Below are 20533 nucleotides of genomic sequence, written 5' to 3'. Positions count from 1 at the left end.
CAGTTATCCGGAATAACGATGGTCCCGATCGTTCCCTACTGTATCTATTCCCTGCGGCAGAACTTTTTCTGACTTTCTGCGACAAACCACTCTAGCACTAATATCTTTCTACAAGATACTTTTAATAACAACTATGCATGTTACTGTGTTAATTGAAAAAACTATTTAAATCGAGTAAAATTGTATATAATTTTTTAAATTGAATATGTATTTTTTTTCTTATTGTCAAATGAGAATAGATAAAACTCTAGCATTTCTATTCCCTCCAATGCAGGAAAAAGACATTTTTGGAATATAATTTTGAAGCAAAAAAAGTAAAATTTCTGCAGTAAAGAGAATCAAAATTTCTTCATTCACTATTCTTAACTTTACAAAAATCACAAGCATTTCTTTCCTTTCTATGTGTAAAAAGTCATATTTTGAACTAATTTTTGGAGAAAAAAGCAATTCGAAAATTTCAGCAGGAACTCCGCGTTTTGCGACAATGTCACTGCTGATTCTTCAGTTTTTCAAATAAGTAATCGTGAAAAATATAGCGAAGAAATGGGGGATTTCATGCACAGTAAAAACCTCTTAATAACAGTGCACAATCCAAGGAGCCTCCTATTCTATACATAAATAAAAAAATTACTAATATCTCAATACATTGTGAAAAAACAGTAGGGAAGAAACTATGGCTAGTGGGCAATGCTGACTACATATTGTGCGACTTCCAGGAGAACGAGACATCAGTCTAGCGGCACTTGTTACCATAACAGATGTTAGAAATGTACTCTCACTTGTTACCATAACAGCAGACCACCTCAGACTTTTAGTCTGGAAGAGTTCTCCCCAAAGCCACACAGTAGCTGCATCATGATTTGTTGAAACAAACATGCTCTACTTATAGATTTCGTTTTAATTTTTCCATAGATAAGTGCATCAATCGCAGTAAAGGGGAAGAAAAAAAACAGATCAGACAATAGATAAAAAAAAGTATGAGCCAACTGACACTATTGAAATTTTTTGCATAGTTTATTCGTTTGACAAGATGAATATTTTAGTCTACAGACACAAAATCATGTTTGTCATAACAATTTCACATAAATTAAATCTTACACAATCTAATATATATACACTACAATCTAAGACTGACTGTTAAGTTATGTTACATAGATTTCACTCAAGTCCATAATTAAAATATATAAACATTTAGAAGTTATATTTGGTTTTTATTTTCAGGTTTTTAAAACAAATAGATAAATATATTTAATACAGGAACAAAGAAAAAAAAAAAAAAAGCCCAAGGGATAAAAACACTGCCAGATCTACAAGATATGTTCATTCTATATACTATGACATTATTTTCACATATACACACAAAAATAATTTTTTTTTCTTTGGCACAATTTACCCAAACATTATTAATGAAATTAGATTTTTAGAGGGACAATCTTTTTTTAACAAATGAGCTATAAAAAATACTTTTTGCAGTTGAGAAGTTATTTTTAACATATTTTTATTAGTAAAAAAAATTCCAGGCAATTAGTTAGCATAATCCAGGCAGTTGGTTATTAATTAGAAAGGAAACAAAATCTGGAAACAAGTGCACTAAAACTATTAGGTTCTTAGTAGAATATAAAACAGTTTAAATATGGCAGATGTACAGTTGGCAAAACAACAGGGGGACATTATATAATTAAATATATAATTTAAGATGTTTTTGTTTGGATAATTTACAATCAGGAACGTGAGAAAAAAAGTTTAATGACAAAACCGACTATAATTAATTAACAAAAAATTTATACAAATTTGTTTATTTCAGTGTTTTTTTAATTACATAGCTAATTTTAAAGTATTCATCAAAGTGTTACGTTTATTTCAATTTTGAACAGTTAAAGCAGGCACTTTTAAATAAATTTTTTAAGCTCTCTTTAGGCCATTAAAGTCACAAAATTTTATCCAAAAAATAATTTCGAAACTATGAATAAATTACATTTTGGTAAGTGATTCAGAATCAATGTTAGAAGTGAACTTTTTTTCCATAAGAAAAATGCCCTTATCATGTATAGTGGAACCTCTGAATTAACATTGTAACTTGGCAAATAAATAGCAAATTTTCCAGAAAGTAAAGCACAAAATATTAAAATCTTTTAAAGTGGCTGTCAAAGAAATTTTTACATGTTTTTTTAAACTCAAGATTCAAACTGAATCTTAAAATATAAATGTCAAAAATTTACACAATTAAGCGCTAGTTAATGAATATGACCGTAATTTATCTTATTAAAAAAAGAAGTCTTTTTATAAAGACATATATTTGTATTTCTGTTGAAATATGTAACGTAATTCCCAAAATATCAAGAGTAACAAACATTGTCCCTCATTTATGCATTATAGTAAATCAAATATCATTTAACTAAAATATGAAAAAAAGACACCGGTTTGTTTGTTTTTTCCTGTAACTTTTACTTTGATACAGAAACATTTGGGACAAAATGTACTGAATATCTGTATATGTACTGAATCAAAACTTAGTGATTTATCAGTTTTTAAAGTCAAAACATGATAAAATACTACAGAAAAATAAACTACTTGCAGACTTAAGCATGACAATATTGTATCCGTTAAGTATGAAATCGCATCAAGTTTCAATAAAACAAGACTGTTTTATTTAACTATAAAGAGAAAATAGCTCTTTATTTATTCGAATTTTTTAAAACTTCACAATACAAGGCTTGCTGGAAAAGTAAAGTTAAATTCATGACACAATATTCTTGCACTGAGCCTGGTTAAATCTAGGACAAGTTGATTCAGGAAGCAGATGCTATTTTAAGATCGAAATTTATAATGTTTCAATCAACAGAAATAAGTTTTTAGAGTTTTCCACAAAATGTGCTCTTCTTATGTATGAAAAGACATAAGATTCTTATGTATAAGAAAGATGCAAACAGAGGCTATTTTTAATTAGATGAAATTTTGATAAAACCATTAATTGAAACTGTTTGCTATTCTGTCTAGATTCTATGTAGAAACTAGAACAATTGTAAAAAAGAAAGATATAAAAACAATTTGGAAGCTATTTTTTCCAAAATAAAATATTCCTTTAGGTGATTTAGCTTTACTTCGAGTTCAAGTCTTGTAACATAAATCAAGAAATTAATGGAATATAAAGTATCTTTCACACTTCATAAAACATAAATTAGTTAGAAATTTCAGAATTTAAGGTCTACGTCAAATTCATTTACCTAATAAGACATTCTAAAACACATTAATTCACAGAAACAATACATTTTACAAAGCCAACATACTTAACAGAGAAGATTAGACTAGAATTTTTCCACATTGAAAAACATAATATACAAATCGCAACAGAAAAGCTGCTAAGGTATAGAACCTTTATGTTCTATCACAGTTAAACAAAATGGCAGTGCAATAGCTTTTAAAACAAAAAAAGAGAAACTTCAATGTTCAGCTTAAAAATGTGAATTTAGGAAAATATTTTGAACAAGACCATTGTGTTGATGGCATTTGAAGCTTACTAATTAATTGTAGACTTTAGGCCAATTATAAATTATTACCCATAAAATCTATTGAATATTAATCAGAAGTATAAAGTTGCTTAAACCAAATAACAGTAAAAAATAATTTTAATAGCGCAATAACACACATTAAATTAATTCAATAAGTCTTGTTCTCAAAGTCTAAAAATTTGCAGACATCTCATAAAAAAGTTATTTTTTTAATGAAAATTATAGTTTTATGCTTCTTAAAACCTTTATAATTATATATAACACTAAAAACAGAATTTGTATTTTTTTGCTGACAAACTGGTTGCATTTAATATGACTTAAGTAACATAATACAAATTTTTAAAAAATTGATTTTTTCCCCCCCAAACACTTTACCAGAAAATTCGAACTGCGCAATGGTTCACAAAAACATAGATTTTTTTGTGAATATGGTTCTCAAGGAATCAACCATATCCTATAAAATAACTTTATAGAAAAAGGTTTGTGGAAAAGTATTTAAGTCAAGTGTTGTTTTCAACGTGCAGAATTGTCAATGTTGTTCAAACTAACAATTCTTGTTATTACATACTTGACAATTATTCTTGGTTTATTAATAATTAGATAAGTAATATTCATTTCCACACTCTCAATCATCTAGGACATAGAGAAGCAACTAAACCTACATTGATCAGACCTCTCATCATTCTTGAATTTGCAAGTAACAAAGAAAATTGCTTACTTATAAGCTAAATTTTAAAGTAGAAAAATATTTAACGAAACAAAATTCATTAAGTGCCAACTGATGTTAAATAAGTAAAACAGTGTGTGTAGCGTTTTTAAAAAAAGTTTAAAGGTGCTTATTTTTTATTTAAATTTTTTAAGAGCCTTTAAAGGAGCTTTTTTTTACTCAGGGTTTGTAAAAAGTGCTTAGTTTTCTATCTTTTAAAAAGAGATTTTATCTTTGCTGTTCTGATCGTCTTAGAGCGACAATCAGAATTACGAAAAATGTACGATGTTCACAATTTTCTCAGAAATTAGTTATTTTATCATGATTACGCAAAATTTTTGAATTTTATGTTAATAAATTAAGAACTTTAAATGATAGAAAAAAAATCTATTTTATTACTGCACAGATTGTAATTAAGATAAAAATTATTTTTGGAGTGCCTAAAATGTACTTAAAACTTGCTTATTTTTTTGTTGAAACATCTGGCTATGCACCCTGAAAAAAGATTTAATATTATAAGCCTATAATATGATATAAGAAAGTGTCTGATAATGATATAAATATTTCATATCGCCCAGCACTACTGCTCATACACAAAAAAGCAAGCATTTTAAAGCTGAAAATGAAGAATCATAACAATCATTCCATTTCTTATTTACAAGATACAGCATGCATTTCTTAAATAAGTTCATTCGCTAGCAATGCTAAAAACATATTTTTAGTAACAATTTTGTTTTATTGCACAAGCCATACGTAAGTTCTAAATGAAATATTTGATTAAAAAAAAATTAAAGCTTTTATATACCCGAAACTTAAACAACAAATTTAATTATAATGTTAGAAAAAACGACAAGTTTTTCAACAAGCCTATTCACAAAAGGAACTTAGCAATCAACTAATCTAAAGCATACAAATAACTCAGATAACAACATGTATTTTGCACTAAATCATTAAAAAAATATTCACAACTGAGCAGCTATTTGTGCAACTGCCATTTGATACAACTGAAGAAATAAAAACTCAAATTATTAACTAACAATAATAGATCACAAGTATATAACCATTGAGATCACATGTAACTTCAGAAACTCTAAAAATCAATAACAAATTAAATTAATTTGTTTTTATACAATATGATTTAAATCAATGTGTTTATGTACATGGCTGATTTTGCATGTTCAGGTATAAAACTGACTTTTCAAATATGAATGCCATTCGGTAACTACAAAGAGCAATCTCATTGCTTCTATATCAACATTATTATGAATTGATTAAAATCACAGCATGGCAAACATGGAACACATGCATTACAGTAAATACTGAAGGTGTCTTTTCTTTTCTTTTGGACAGAATTTGTACATTATGAAAAACAAGACTATGTACAGCATGAAAATTACAGACTTCCAGTCCTTTTAAGACTCCGTATTTAGATCTCATCACCTGTAGAAGTTAAAAAAAGAAATTTTAAATTGAAATGAAGGAGCATAGTCAAAGCAGCAACTACTAAATAATTAAATTGATTCATTTTAAAAACACTCAAGGGGGATAAGCATATAATTTTGACTTATAACGGTAGTAACATAACTTTAGATTTAAATTCAATCAAACAGGGATAAGACAGGTCAGAAAGCAAAAAGGGAAATATTCGAAAATATTAAAAATATGTAGAAGGTATGATATAAAAAGTCAACAAATAAAGTGATTCTTAAATCGCATAAATAGGAATAGAGTTTTAGTTTTAAATTACATGAATACCAGTGAACACGGATCATAAACAATGACTTTTAAATTGCGTAAATGCAAATAGTGATAAGCGATTTTTAAACCATGTGAACACGAATGACGTTATTTGATTCTTTATTCACATAACTACAAAACTTGATACATATTTTTTTAGTGTGCATGAACAAACTAACGATGCTTGATTTTAAAATTGCGTGAATATGCTATAGTGGTATTTGTGTATGAAATGAGATTGATGTGGAAACTTTAAATCGCAAATGTAATTTGCAAGTCAAATGATAAAAACTAGCTTATCACCTCTTAGGGGAAGAATTAAAAAAAAAAAAAAAAAACAAGTTATGAAGCATTAAGAACAATAAAAAGTCCTCGTTAGTAGATCACATATTTTTATTGCATAATAAGAACAGCGATGTCATACTGAAAGGGAGTAAAATTATTTATCATAAGGAAAGCGGTTCAAGTGAACACAAGATTTTCGAAAACGTGACTAAAAGGTGGAAAATTTCACATAAAAATCTGGCAAAGGAAAATATCATACCTGAATATAGAGTGTAAATTTGCATAAAAGAAAATTTATGTTTTAATTTAATTGTTTTTAAAATTTTGAGAACATTCTTTCAGAATCTATTATGCAGTCCTTTTGTCTTCAAGACGCCCGGTGGCTGAGTGGTAGCGCTTCGCGCCGTTGTGCCACAGGTCCCTGGTTCGATCCTCGGGCCGGGCAAGGTTGACTCAGCCTCTCATCCCTTCAGTGGGTCGATAAATGAGTACCAAGCATGCTTGAGAACTAACCACTGGGGGTTCCGCATTCGGCTGACCACCTGACCGGAACATATGCTCCTGTATCCCAGAGCCCAAGGTCAAGAAAACTGAGATGGGCACAGTAGGCCTTGGCCCTCTATTTGCTGTCGCGCCGCTGAGTTTCAGTTTAGTTTTCAAACTTGGAATTATATGAGAATTATGATGAGTTTGTATGTATAAAGCCATACTGTTTTTTAATTAAACAAACTACTACAAGGCTTGTCCACTTTTTTGTTATTCTACGCTGCTATCATGCCTTGGAATCATTGATGCTGCAATTTATCCCTTCCCTAAATCATTATTGCAGATACGCCTAGGTACACTTGTTCAAGCAATTTTTAGAATTTGTAAGCGATCTCTATTTGAAAATTGCAAGCTTTAGCTTAAGACATAGATATCTAACTTGATACTCAATTACATTAATCAATCGCTCGTGAAAAAACTAACTTAGGCTACTTTTAAAACCAATTAATTGTGCAATTTAATGGAAAATAGGTTAAAAAAATATTTTACTTTAGAAATCAAATGAGAAAGAGATATTAACTCTGTTCTGTAGCTTGTACTGAAGATGAGGATGTGACAGTTGTCAGAACACTGACATTTTCTTCTGATGAGGTAGCGCTAACAGATACTTCAGTAGCATTAGATTCAGTGACTATGGGCGCCATGGCAACTTGAATACCATGTGCTTGTACGTCTGTCAGTTGACTTATATTGGCTACAACTGTCTGGTACATGGACACCGGTATCGACACCATTCCAGAAACTGGAAAAGCTGAAACAGGATTTAAATATTAATATCACAAAACATTATAGAAAAATTTAATCATTTAAAAACATACAAATGAAGTTCAATTTATTTAGAGTAAACACAATGTTAAAATATGAAATATTTAAATATCTATTAATAAAGCAAACTGGAATATGGAAACCTATTTTAATTTATATTATTTATTGATAAGAGTTTGAAACAAAATGAGGGTAAATGAGGTGTAACGTAATCGGCGAACGAGCAAAAGAAAGACCCAACTTAAATTTGGAAAGAATCTGTGCATGGAATGATATATACACAGGGTTATTTAACTAATGGAAATACCCGTGCCTGAAAGTATACTTAAAAAAAAAAAAAAAAAAAAGCTTTGTAAGCTTTAAAACTTCATCATGGCTATCATTTTTTTTTTTTTTAAATATCAAAAGTAAATAAATAATAGAAGCATGAGGAAGCTTTATAGAAATTATATAAGCCTTAAATTTTTGTCAAAAACGTAAAGTGTCAGATATCACAGACATCAAAAGAGGTCAAATTATCGGAGTCTGACTAGCAGCCCACATGAACATAACATCCCACTGTGAACATCACAGTGAACATAACATCCCACTGTGAACATCACAGTGAACATAACATCCCACTTTTTAGACATTTTTAGGAGTAAAATGTCAAAAGCAAAGATGAAATAGGCATTTAAAATGGATCAAATTATGAAAAATCAGAAATACTCAATACTTTCAGTAAGTAATTATTGCTTCAAATTCATATTTTGTTGTATTTAGTTAATACAACATGAAAACTCTGTAGCAAAAATTCCTTATTAAAGAATAATATAATTCCTTTAACATTCCTAATTAATTTCGGGAAGCAAAAAAAATTCTTTGACTTTCCAGGTATTTTAGAAAAATTTCAATGACAATCAAGACCATATTTTATTTATACCAAGTAATTTTTCATTAGAAGCTTTGATTTTTTATTTATCTGTTAAATGAAATATTAGATTTTGTGAGAAAAAAAATTCTAATTGGAAGTGAATACAGGGTGCGTAGCAGGGGATATAATCTTACATGAAAAATTATTGGAGCTTTCATGTGCTACAAAAAAGTGGCATGCCGAAATGGATTGTAGTAGAATCAATTGTGAAAACTTTAAACAGAACAATAAGAAAACCACATTTTTTGTATAATTCGTAGCGAAAATAAGCATAGTAGAGGAAAAATATCTTATTTTGGAAAAGGGAAAATTAAGCAGTTTTTAAAAATACGTAAGCAGGGTGAGCAGAGAGACTTTTCAACAAAAAATAAGCACCTTTTAAGCACTGAAAAAATATTTTCAATCACCTTCCCTCCCAAAAAACATAATTAGGATCTGTGCAGTAATAAATTCTTTTTTATATCATGTAAAGTTCTTAATTTATAAACATAAAATCTATAAAATTCAAAAACATTTTCAACAACTTTATATAATCATGATAATCATAGTTTCTTATAAATATTGCAGAGAAAAATGTGAAAATAATGCATTTTTTTGTAATTTAGAATGACTATCTATACAGCAAAGAAAAAAATCTTTTTAAAAGATAAAATATTAAGCACTTTTTACAAACCTTGAGTAAAAAAAGCACCCTTAAGTGATTTTAAAAAACGGAAATCAAAAATAAGCACCTTTCAAAAATGCTACGCACCCTGGTATCAAAAAAAAGCACTTTAAAAAATAAACACTTTTTATAAACAAATGATTACAAAAGATGTTAGAATTATTTAAATTGAATATCAATAACTGAATACTGTTACTGACAATTTTAAAACTGGTTATTTCCTAGATATGATTTAAGAATTTTCCAGTCTTTGCAAAAAGATGCAATTTTCACCGAGTATTCACTGCCTCTTAAGGTCAAAATAAAATTCCCTGACATTTCTAGGTTTTCCCTGTTCGGTCTGACCTGTAAAAGTCCAGTAAACAATCCAGCTTAACTAAGCGTCTTTTAAAATACACTTTTTGACTTTTATAGCTCATTTGCATGCATTAAAAATGCATAAATACTACTATTTTGTAAAATACAAAAAAAAGAGAGAAAGAATTTATGAGCATACCACTTTGTGTTCCATCTTCTCCTGTAAGTATTATTTGTCCATCTTGGTTAATGGTTGCTTCAGCTAATGTTGCCACAGCCTGAGCTCCTGCTTCTCCATTCAGGTCAATGCTTACTGGTGTGACAGTCTGGCCGTTCACTTGATGAGTACCAGCAGTTAATTCACCATCAGCTTGCTGTCCCAATACCTAAACAACAAGCAAATACATATTTTATCAAGACTATTCCTAAAATAAATATTCAATTGAAAACACAGTAAAATTATATAATTAAATATCACTAGTAATGAAATTTGGGAGTCAATAGAAAAATTAAACATAGATTTTCTAATGTAATTAGTGATTTTGTTACCAAGGACAAAATCTTAGCAAGAGTAATGTTCAACACTCATTTAATGAACAAATGAAAAAAAATATATATATATATATATATATATATTTTNATATATATATTAAACAGAAGCAAATATTCTAACCCTATCAGGATGCATAGCCAAATCTTTCAACAAAAAAATAAGCACCTCTTAAGAACTTTTTAAGCACTCAAAAAATATTTTTAAGCCAATATACATTAACAAAATGCAAAGTAATTTTCAAAGACTTTAGATGATCATGAGAAAATAACTAGTTTCTAACAAAGAACTTTTTTTGATCACATTAGCCATTATAAAATGATCGAGAGATTTTTCTGTTTAATATCAGAGGGTGGAAAATGAAGTCTGAAATTGAGAATATCTTGCAAAATACAGCAGAGTTGCACACGAGAAGGCTACATTAATTTAGTAATCATAGGAGAACTTCATGTGGCATTCTAGTTTCAACAGGGTTATAATGGGGCAAATTGCCAGATTTCTTTAAAATTTTGCTGATTTTTCCAGTATAAAAAAATTGCCTGGTAATTCCAGATTTTTAAAGTGAGTAGCCATCCTGTTTTCTTATTACATTGCTTTTTTCTCTTAACAGGTCATCCAGAAAGTTGGCGTGCTTGTGAGTCTGCATATACACATCGATTTTATGATACATTTCTCTCTCGATTTAGCGAATACGTATGAAACTATGCAAGGTCAATTAAGAAGCTTATATAGTTTTTAAAATCAATCAATATTAATAAATTTGCTTATCACAAAAGTTTCAGACATGATAAAATATTTAATTTTAAACAAGAAATCACACCCCAATTACTACTACTTTGGCCTATTGCACTGCTTAAAAATTTTTAAGTTTATTACTTTAGAAACAGTGCTATCATTGCGATGTATCGATATTTCGAAGTAACAAACACTCCTAGTATGAACAATAACTCAAAAAATAGATTTCACAACTACAACTAAAATTATCCTATTTATGGTTCCTGAACTAACAAGGAATACAATTTCAAAGAAAAGATATAAAAACATTTATTTTTAAAATGAAAATTGCTTTTAACTGGTATAAGATTATTAGACCTTTTTTTTCCTTCATCAAATTTTTTACATATCTACTTGTTGCATAAACATATCAGATTTTTAGTTACTAAACTAATGAGAATAATAATTTTGTGGATATAATATTTTTTAACAAAAGTATAATTTTAAAAAGTAAATTTTTAAAAGAAAAATGAAGTTTTCAGAAAATAAAAACATTATATATACTTTTGAAATAAACTCGAGAAAAAAACTTAAAAAGTAGTATTTAAATTTTAAGACTTATTTGTTATTAATTTTTAGGCCATCAATTTTTAAATAAAATATAAAAGGGAAATAATGAACAAAAACCATAACCAAATTTCATAAAATAAGCTGAATAATTTGATGAATCAAAAGAAACTATTGTTAGTTGGTGTTAGTTCAGACCAAATATTTTAAAAAAGAACTACAAACTCTGACTGCGCTCACAGTTCGTAGCTGTGCTTGGGTGCCATCAGGGAGAGTAACAACAGTGTTGGCAGGGTCAACTTGAATAAGAGACACTGTACCATCAGGATTACTAATTGTTTGAACCATGGTTGGATAATGTGCAGTGAGAGGTTGAGCATACAATGTCTGAAAAAGAAGAAAAAATTCACAATAACATGAGATGAGTGAAAATTAGTCTCAATACAATTAGTCTTGTAAATTCCTCTGATTCACTCTTTTTTGGTTTGAGCAGGAATTTAAAAAGGGCAAATTAAATTTTTTTACAGCTTAAAATTATAATGACTTACTTAAATGCACACACAGAAAAAAATTAACCTTATTTAAAAACAATCTTTCATATGATATATAATTAGCTAAAGCACAATTTAAAAAAAAAATATTAAAAAGTTTATAGTGAAGCTTACATTAAAAAAAAAAAAAAACTTATTTACCACTTTTTCCACTAAAAGAAGAGTTAGGCTTTGCACAACAATTCAACTCAAAGCTGAAATTTACTAGATAAGAGTAAATTAAACTGAAAAGTAAATTAAACTAAAATTAATCTAACCCTCAAAGTCAAACTCAAGGAAAATAAAAATCCAGTGGATTTTATTTATCTTGTACCTTTGCAAAGTACTTTTACACTTAATGCGATATATACAATAACATTACAAGAAAAAGAAATTATAGTAATTTATTATAATGAAGTGAGATTAGATTGTACATAAAAATATCCTACGTTAAGTAGTAAACTTTAATAACATAATCTCTGAAGAAAAGTGATATATATATATTATAATGTCTTCATTTTAAAAGTTCCCACAATGACAAACCAATAGTTAGCTTTGAAGCAGTTATGTATTTATTAAAATGTCAGTTGGAGTATAAAAATTACAAATTTCTACCCCCACCTTGTGAAATCTTTACTTAAAAACATACAAGTTAGTAGTGGTAGCTATGGCAACTAAATGAAACATATATATTTTTTTTAATGTTGAGAAAATATTTATAAAAATCAAAATTGCTTACCCCTTGAGCCCCTGCAAGAGTTTCGATGGCAGAAACAGTAGGAATAATTGCCTTCTTTTCCTTATCATCATCATTGGAAAATGCGGGCAAGAGGTCTTCTCGACCATGATACTTGTAGCAATTAATTACAATCTGTCTTAATGCATGAGTCCAAGAAACCTAAAAAATTAGAATAAATATTTTTTCTTAGATTGGTATAATTTCTAATAGCAATTGGAAATTACAATGCTGAGTTTTCTATTAATTATCATTAACAATAATACCTAGATAGATAAAATTCACAAGATTCCTAAAAATAGTAATACAGTCAAACCCCGCTATAGTGAACGAAATGTTCGGTCCCATGCGTTGCTATATATGTATAATGTTATTTTTTGTGGATATGGTGAACCAAAAAAGTGAGGAGTTGGATATAATGAACTTTTTTCTGTCTTCGACAGATTTTTTTTCATTTTTTTTTGTAATAATTTTGAAATTTCTACTTCAAAATAAATACATATACCAATATTTAAAACCCTCTATAGAGGGGAATGTAGCGATAAGCATTTTTTCTTGTTTGCTTCATTTATCTCACTTTCCCATCCCTAAACAAACCAAGCAGATCTTTCCAACCCAGGCAGAAGATGCACCTGTAAAGTGTCAGTGAGATCAATATGCATTTTCTGTCAGAGGGAATGAGTAATTATTCGTTATTGGTCAAAGGGTTGGACACTAATATGTGTCCAACCCTTGCCCTCATTTCAACTTCTTTTTGCTCTCAGTTCAGTTAAAAAAAGTCTGCAAACAAGTGTCTCAAATTTAACTATGGTGACCAGTAAACGTAAAACATTCTCCATTGATGATAAAATGGGCATAATCAGAAAAATTGAAAATGAATACAATCAACTTGATATTTGCAGGGAATATAAACTATCCAAATTGATTGAATGTAGGGTTTAGTGGCACAAGGTCCAAATGAGGACATGCTGCGCCAAACAATATGGTGAAACAGTTCAAACGTATGAGTGAATGCGGAATGTTAATTGCAGCACAATTAAAACTGATAAAACAGTACAAAGTGAATAAAACAAGATAAAAGTATGAATACAGTATAAAACGCGCGAAATACTAAGTAAAATGAGCAAAGGTGATAAGAGTGTATAAAACAGTAGATGTGTTAAAACTTTTATATGCAGTTAAAAATACCAACGGCACGTAAAAATGCAAAAATGTTCGGATGGTGAATCCCATCCAACAAATCTTGCATGCATAAAATAGAACTTCCAAAAAACTTTAAACGATGTTGATTAAAACATGAACACGTTATTAAAATATGATGAATTGTGAGAGGAACGTTACAAGTACTGCATTCAGGGGGAGGTTCTCCGAATAGTAAATGGAGATGCGTTAACCGGGTGTGACCGATTCGGAGGCGGTTGAGCTTCACATCAGCACTGCGCAAACGCAGCACTGGCAAACTGTCTAAATCAGATTTAATGTTATGCAATTTATTAAAAACTTTGAGGTCCCATTGTTGTTGCCATATTGATGTTACAAATTTTCGGATGTGTATCTTCACATCGGCGAAAGGTATGGACAATGATAAGACAGATGTGGCAGATCGTGCAGCTGAGTCAGCTCGTTCATTCCCTGGAATACCAACATGACTTGGTACCCAGCAAAATATTATCTCGAAGCCATTCTTCTGAAGAGTGATTAACAAATGAATGATGATACATAAAATTGGATGACTATCATAGTGAAACTTTTCTAGTTGGTTCAAAACGCTCATACTATCGGAGTATAGGCAATACTTCCGAGTAGAGCGTGAGGAAATTAGACGTAGTGCCATAAGGATAGCCACAGCTTCAGCAGTGAAGACCGAGCAAATATCTGGGATTTTATAGCTAAATGTATCATCAGCGATGATGACCCCGCATCCTACATATCCGGCAGATTTTGAACCGTCTGTATAAATCGGTACATGATGAGAATATTGGTGACGATGTGCAGTGAAAAGTGTATGAAAAATGCAGGGTGTAACGTTGGCTTTATCGTGTAACTTGAAAAGGGAAATAGATTGGTATGGTAAAATGGTCCATGGTGGTATGAGAAAGTGATCCACTGATTGTGATGGTAATTCACAAATATCGAATGATTGGATAAGTGAGCGTGTGCGAGCATGAAGTGGGGGAATGTGTGATGGTCTAGCAATATACAGTCGCTCCAAGCTTGATGAAATAACATCATCAAATAACTTGATCAAATAACATCATGCTACAAACTATCCAAAACTGCAGTTTGTAACATATGGAAAAATAGGAAATTAATAATTTCTTCTCATGAAAAAAATTTAGAAGGCTGAAAAAAAGTTTAGAAAAGCAGATCACAAGGAGGTTGAAGAAGCATTACTGAAGTGGTTCAGCATTAGAAGAAGCTGCAATCTTCCAGCACCTGGACAAATGTCGATGAATTTTCTAAGTTATTTTATGAGACTGCTATTATGTGCTCAAATGGCAGGTTAGACATGTTTAAAAAGCAGAATAACAGAAATTCAGGAAAAAATAGCTGAGAGTCAGGAAGTGTTTCCATATCTGATGTTAAGGATTGCTCGCCAGCTAAAAATTACTAATTTATTTTGCACACAAGACGAAGAGTAGCGAAAAAAAAATTTTCTTTGCTACTACATAATATTTTTCAGTCATTTATTTGAATAATGTGTAATAAAAGGGAGGAGTTTGGGAACCATTAGTTAAATTGCCTGAGTAACGGATATAGTGAACTCCCGGTTATAGTGAACCAAAATTTCGGTCCTTGAAGGTTCACTATAGCGGGTTTGACTGTAGTTATTTTTCAGGGGCCCACGAGATGAAAATCGCCCTCCTCATTTTTTGTCATAATACAAACCACTAAAACTCTAGTCTTTACCTCTTAAACGATGTGGTTTTTAAAGCAACTGCTTTTTATTGTGAAAGATGTCAAGACAAAGCAAACCGCTTAATTTTGGATATCCTACATCCGATGATCTCAATTCTCTTAGCTTTACTAAAATAAATTTGATTAAAATTTTCTGCTGCAGAGCAAAAGATTAAACAAATAATAAACCCAGTAAAAAAATATATTTTGATAGGTGTTTCAGGAATTGTTCCTATTTTAGAAAAATCTAGTAGTCTACCAAAAAATCCAACATGCTACTACTGCAATTAGGTTGCAAAGCAGTGTTTTTCTTTTCGTAGAAAAAATAATATTCATATAAAAAATATTTTGAAGTCTTCAAATTGAGAAACTCCAGAAAACTAACAAAAGCAATAAATAAAAATGAAAATAATGATGAATTACTTTTTGCTTATCTTCATCAGTTCTAGCATCGCTTCTAACATTAGCCCAAGGTAACTCTTTTGGCCACCAAGCTGGTCTAGTCGATTCTCTGCCCCAGCCTGGCTTCCCTCTTCCAGTGGAATATTTAAGCATCAAAGGAATAAAAGTACGTAATTGTGCCTGAAAAGAAAGCAAGTTCAACTTTACTTGAATTTCAGAATAATGAAATAGTTAAGTCAAATGAAACAATGATGGGGATATCTTTTTTATATGAAAGTCTAACATGAGTCTTGCATTTAAAATTATTTTTAAAACTGTAAAAAATTGAATTGGCAATATAACAAAAACAAATATTTAAAAACAGATAAAAAATAATTACAGATTGTGAGGCGTGGCGCCAAAGGTCAAATGTAATGGAAAAAATTATTTTGAATATCTTCAAAACGTGTGAAATTCATACAATATAATTTGGATTTAAAATTTATAATAAATTATTTAATATACCCCAAGTCATGCACGATTCTGAGTATTCATAATTTTCTTTCCGAACCTTAAACGGAAAGGATTAATATTGCAATACATACTACAAAACAATTTATGTTTGAAGTATAACTATGTACCTTGGCATTGCAAAGTTGCAAAAAAAAAATTATGATAATAACATTGGATTTATTTAGAAGGTATTTTTTAATTAATGATCAAGGTCCTTTTTTTTCTCGCAATTTTAGTCAGATATCTGCATAATATATGTAATCCCGTTGAAAAAAAAGACAATTTTGTCTATTTGGTTCTGCACTTAGTTGCCGGAAAAATAATTTAATTTACATTCAATAGATGAGAGATGTGTTATGAAAAATTCTTAAACAGCAAAATCTTTAGGATACATGTTTTAAATTCTTTAACTGAACTATCTGTACAAGAAAAGAGGTATTTCTGAATAATGAGTAAATGATAAGTAAATGAATTTTCTGTGATTTTTAACCAATTTAAGTTACATTTCGTTTAAAAAAAGGGAACATTTTGCAAGATTCTAAAAAAAAAAAAAAAAAATTCAGAATAAGGCTTTTTTATATTTATGAATTGTCTAGAATTATTTAAGGTCTTCATATAAATCATTGGCCTTGCTTACATAATAAAAATTTCATTAATCTAGGTAAATTTTAATTTGTATCTTCATATAAAAAATATATATATATATATTAGAAGAAACACAGGTCTCTGACGATAGAATTTTATAATTGGTCATTGGACTTGCAACCAATGTTGTAAGCAATCAGGTATTGCCACACAACAGCTCAACATCTATCAAAAGTGATTTCGATTAATTCTTTCAACATGCATTTCAGATAGAAAGCGTACCTCAAATGTAAAAAATAATTCCCACCCCAATTTATCTGTACATGCTTTTTTGCTAAAAATTCTAACTTAAATCTGAACTTAATGATATTACAGGATTCAAACTCAATTTTGTTTAAAAGAAAAAAATCCCTGACTTTTCCAGGTATATTAGGTAAATTTCAGAGAAAATCCAAAACATATTGTATTGATACCATTCAATTTTTCATCAGAAAACTTTGATATTCTTATTTGTAATGCCATGTATCAGATTTTGCGAGCAAAATAAATAAATAAATAAATAAATTATATATTGAATGAAGATGGAAACATGACAGAAACATGATTTAATTCTAATATCAATAAATGATTATGGTTACCCACAACTTTAAGACTAATTATGTCCCACACACGATATATGAATTTTCCATGTTATTTTGTAAAAATTGCAACTTTTGGAGTTTAAATAAAATTTCCTGACAATTCTAGGTTTTCCCCCGAGCCGTGCGAGCCCTGTACTAGCTTAATTTCCGTTCAGTGCTTTACTGCTTATGATAGTCTCTGAAAACTTAAAAATAAATTTTATTAAAATACTATCTCCCAACGAGAATCAGTGTTATTACGAAATTTAATGGAGAGCATTATTTAAAAATTTAAGTACCTGAGTCATTTTCTCAACCGGTGTAGGTATGCCATCTATAACTAAAGGTGGCAATTCATGTAGAGTTGGATCATCTTGTGTTTGAGGAGGTGCTTGTTGTGCTAAAGCATTCTCTAATTCTTGCATAATTACACTTTTACAACTTCTTACCTGTAAAACAAAATCAAAACATGGTATCTTTTCTCTCGTTATCTTAATTCTTATTTCTACACAAATAAGTTTAACACTTACCACATTTTCCAGAGGATGAGCACCGAATACTTTGAAGTTGTTTTGAGGTTTACCTGGTGTAACCACTAAAACAATGGCCTGCTGACCTACTCTAATAGTATATTCATCTATTGTGGCTTTTAGCTTCCTAAAATGAAATAAATTTATATTCAGCTAAAATTAAGAAATTTTAATGCTTTTAAAATCAAAATAATATTACAGGAGTGATTTTGGAACACGGTGAGAAACCCTAATAGTTACAGCAAAAACTCTAAATCAATCAATGTACTATAAATTACACAAAAATAGTTTTAAACATATGGTTTAAACTATGAGTTAAAAATAATTATTTGAATAAAATATATTTTACCTTATTGTATATTATTATTTGAATATATTTTACGTACTTATGCTAAATATCACATATTTATCTAAGTAATACAAAAAAATAAAAATTAAATAATTATTTTATATTAGAATATACTATAGAAAGTAAAAGGAATATTTTAGCAAATGACACACAAATTAATTTATTGCTAAAATAAATATGAATTAAAAATACTCTTTCGTATTAAGGCGTTGGCTCTTAGTGCACATCTACCAAGATACAAACAAATATAATGTTAAATTAAAGTTCTATTACGTATAATATATTAACTTTTCATAACATAATATGTTGTCTCTAAGAAATTATAAACGTTTGCAGATCCCTCAAAGCTGCTTTTCTCAATGCCCAAAAAATAATTCTATTATAGGTAGAATAAGTTGTAAATTGTGAAAAATCAGTCCTAAGAGAAAAATTAGACAAAAAATTAAAAATTAAAATTTTGCTCAAATATTATTCTTGAAACATATACATGAAAAATTTGTAATTATCCGTACCTTAGAAGTCTCGTTTGTTGACGCTTTCTAATTGATGGATTCGTTTCAAAAGAATGAGGTCGTTTCCGTTTCTTAGCTGTAGCTATTGCTGCTGCAGCAGCCATTCCAATTGGCCCTGAAATGAAAGTAAAACATGAGCATCAAGAACAATACAGTAATGTATTAAAAATTTCTCAACTTAGAGACACCCTGATTATCTGAAACATTATTTAGTGTGAAAGCAATGTAAACAAAGAAGTATTCCTCAACCTTATTTGAGGTGAACTTTTTAAATTGACAGGTCGATTCGTCTTATCATGATGCCCATAGAAGTGGCACCTCTGCACTAAGAAAATGACACTGACTAAAAGTAAAAGCATTTGCAAAAAATCGTGCAGTTTTGATAACAATTTTGAAGTCTATGGAGGTAGCCTCTAAGAAAGACCATTGTACTGTGAAATGGAGAGTGGCTGCTCTCGAGAGGTTTCACTGTAATAAGAAGTAACTTAGGAATATGCAATGGAGCAGTTGTCTTACAACGATCTGCTTGCCTTTTGATATTTCTTTTTTAGCAATTGAAACTTCATAGCTTACTCTAGGTTTGCCGAAACTCACTTTTTCTTTCTTTTAATTTATTAATTGAGGTGAAAGAGAATTTGGGATGAAAAGCTTCCCCTGGCGTCATTTTAAAAATCCCTTAGTGGTCAGAAGAAGAGCACTATTGCTTTTTTTCCCTGTTTTTTAGTGTAGTGTGAACACATTTTATAAAAAAGTAGCACAGAGTAAAGAGTGATACCAGGGGTCTGTCCAGGCCGAATTTACTACCGTTTAGCGGTACATTCACAAATTCAATTTTAGGAAAAACGGTAGTTTCGCAAAATAATTTTTCTCAAAATTTTATTTTGTATCCCTTAAGAAACGATAAATCCATATTTTTGTTACGGTTGGGAAATTATATAATTGTTATTTTATTCATTCTAGTATTTAATGTTTCATTGTTGACACTAATTATTTTACACTAATTAAATTAATAATTGATTTTTTCTTTAATTTTGGCAATTAAATTAAAATAATATAATTTATTGATAAGTAATGTTTTTATTAAAAAGGGATCTCTGATTTATTTCTTTTGGGGACTCTGTTCTTCTTTCATCTTTCCTTGAATAGCCTGACGTCACTAGCAGTCGCGATTCGCCGACCAATCCAGCTCCGGCGACAGCAGCGCCACTGAAGCGGAAGAGATTACGATTTTTTTTGGCGCGTTACCACTTCTCTTCTTTCCATCCTCTTAGAGGGTGTCCCTATTTTTTTAGGTCCTGATGTCGCGCTTCCGGCCGGCCACGCATAGATAAGTAATTTTTTAAACCGTTTTTTTTTAAATCTAATTTTCTCCCTTTTTTCCTTCAGAGTCCCTTAACTTAATTTAATGTTTTAAGTTTTGATTATGTAATGTTGAAGCAGGGTTTAAGCTGAGTCTAAAAATTCATTAGCAAAAAAGCTAAAATCTGAAAAAAAGTTTTAGCAAAATGCTAAAATGCCATTAGGCTTATAAAATTACTTTATATCAAACAAGTACTGTAAGTTATCTGACAAAGAATAGCTTAATGTACAAGAATATCAAAAAGAATACCTATAACAAAAATCATT

General features: G+C 29.6%; 1 protein-coding gene across 8 annotated transcripts in view; it reads right to left on the bottom strand.

Annotated features, from left to right (window-relative positions):
- Nucleotides 1-995: 995 nt before the first annotated feature.
- The window catches only part of LOC107437619 (DNA-binding protein P3A2), a 28445-nt gene continuing 8907 nt past the window's right edge, over nt 996-20533 (bottom strand). For 2 of the 8 annotated variants that reach the window (XM_071186637.1, XM_016049686.4), the window contains exons 4-12: nt 18908-19022; nt 18047-18173; nt 17816-17965; nt 15841-15999; nt 12523-12681; nt 11479-11640; nt 9622-9808; nt 7273-7534; nt 996-5655 (exon numbers count right to left, since the gene is read on the bottom strand). In XM_071186637.1, the coding sequence (XP_071042738.1) occupies nt 7299-7534; nt 9622-9808; nt 11479-11640; nt 12523-12681; nt 15841-15999; nt 17816-17965; nt 18047-18173; nt 18908-19022 (1295 nt within the window). In that variant the 3' untranslated portion in view covers nt 996-5655; nt 7273-7298. The remainder of the gene's footprint in view (nt 5656-7272; nt 7535-9621; nt 9809-11478; nt 11641-12522; nt 12682-15840; nt 16000-17815; nt 17966-18046; nt 18174-18907; nt 19023-20533) is intronic. The other 6 variants (XM_016049689.3, XM_016049685.3, XM_071186639.1 and 3 more) reach the window with 3 other exon arrangements.

The sequence above is a fragment of the Parasteatoda tepidariorum genome, chromosome 10 (genome assembly GCF_043381705.1).
Source record: "Parasteatoda tepidariorum isolate YZ-2023 chromosome 10, CAS_Ptep_4.0, whole genome shotgun sequence".
Lineage (NCBI taxonomy): Eukaryota > Metazoa > Arthropoda > Arachnida > Araneae > Theridiidae > Parasteatoda > Parasteatoda tepidariorum.
Note: the sequence above shows the minus strand (reverse complement) of the source record. Positions and strands in the feature narration are given on the sequence as shown.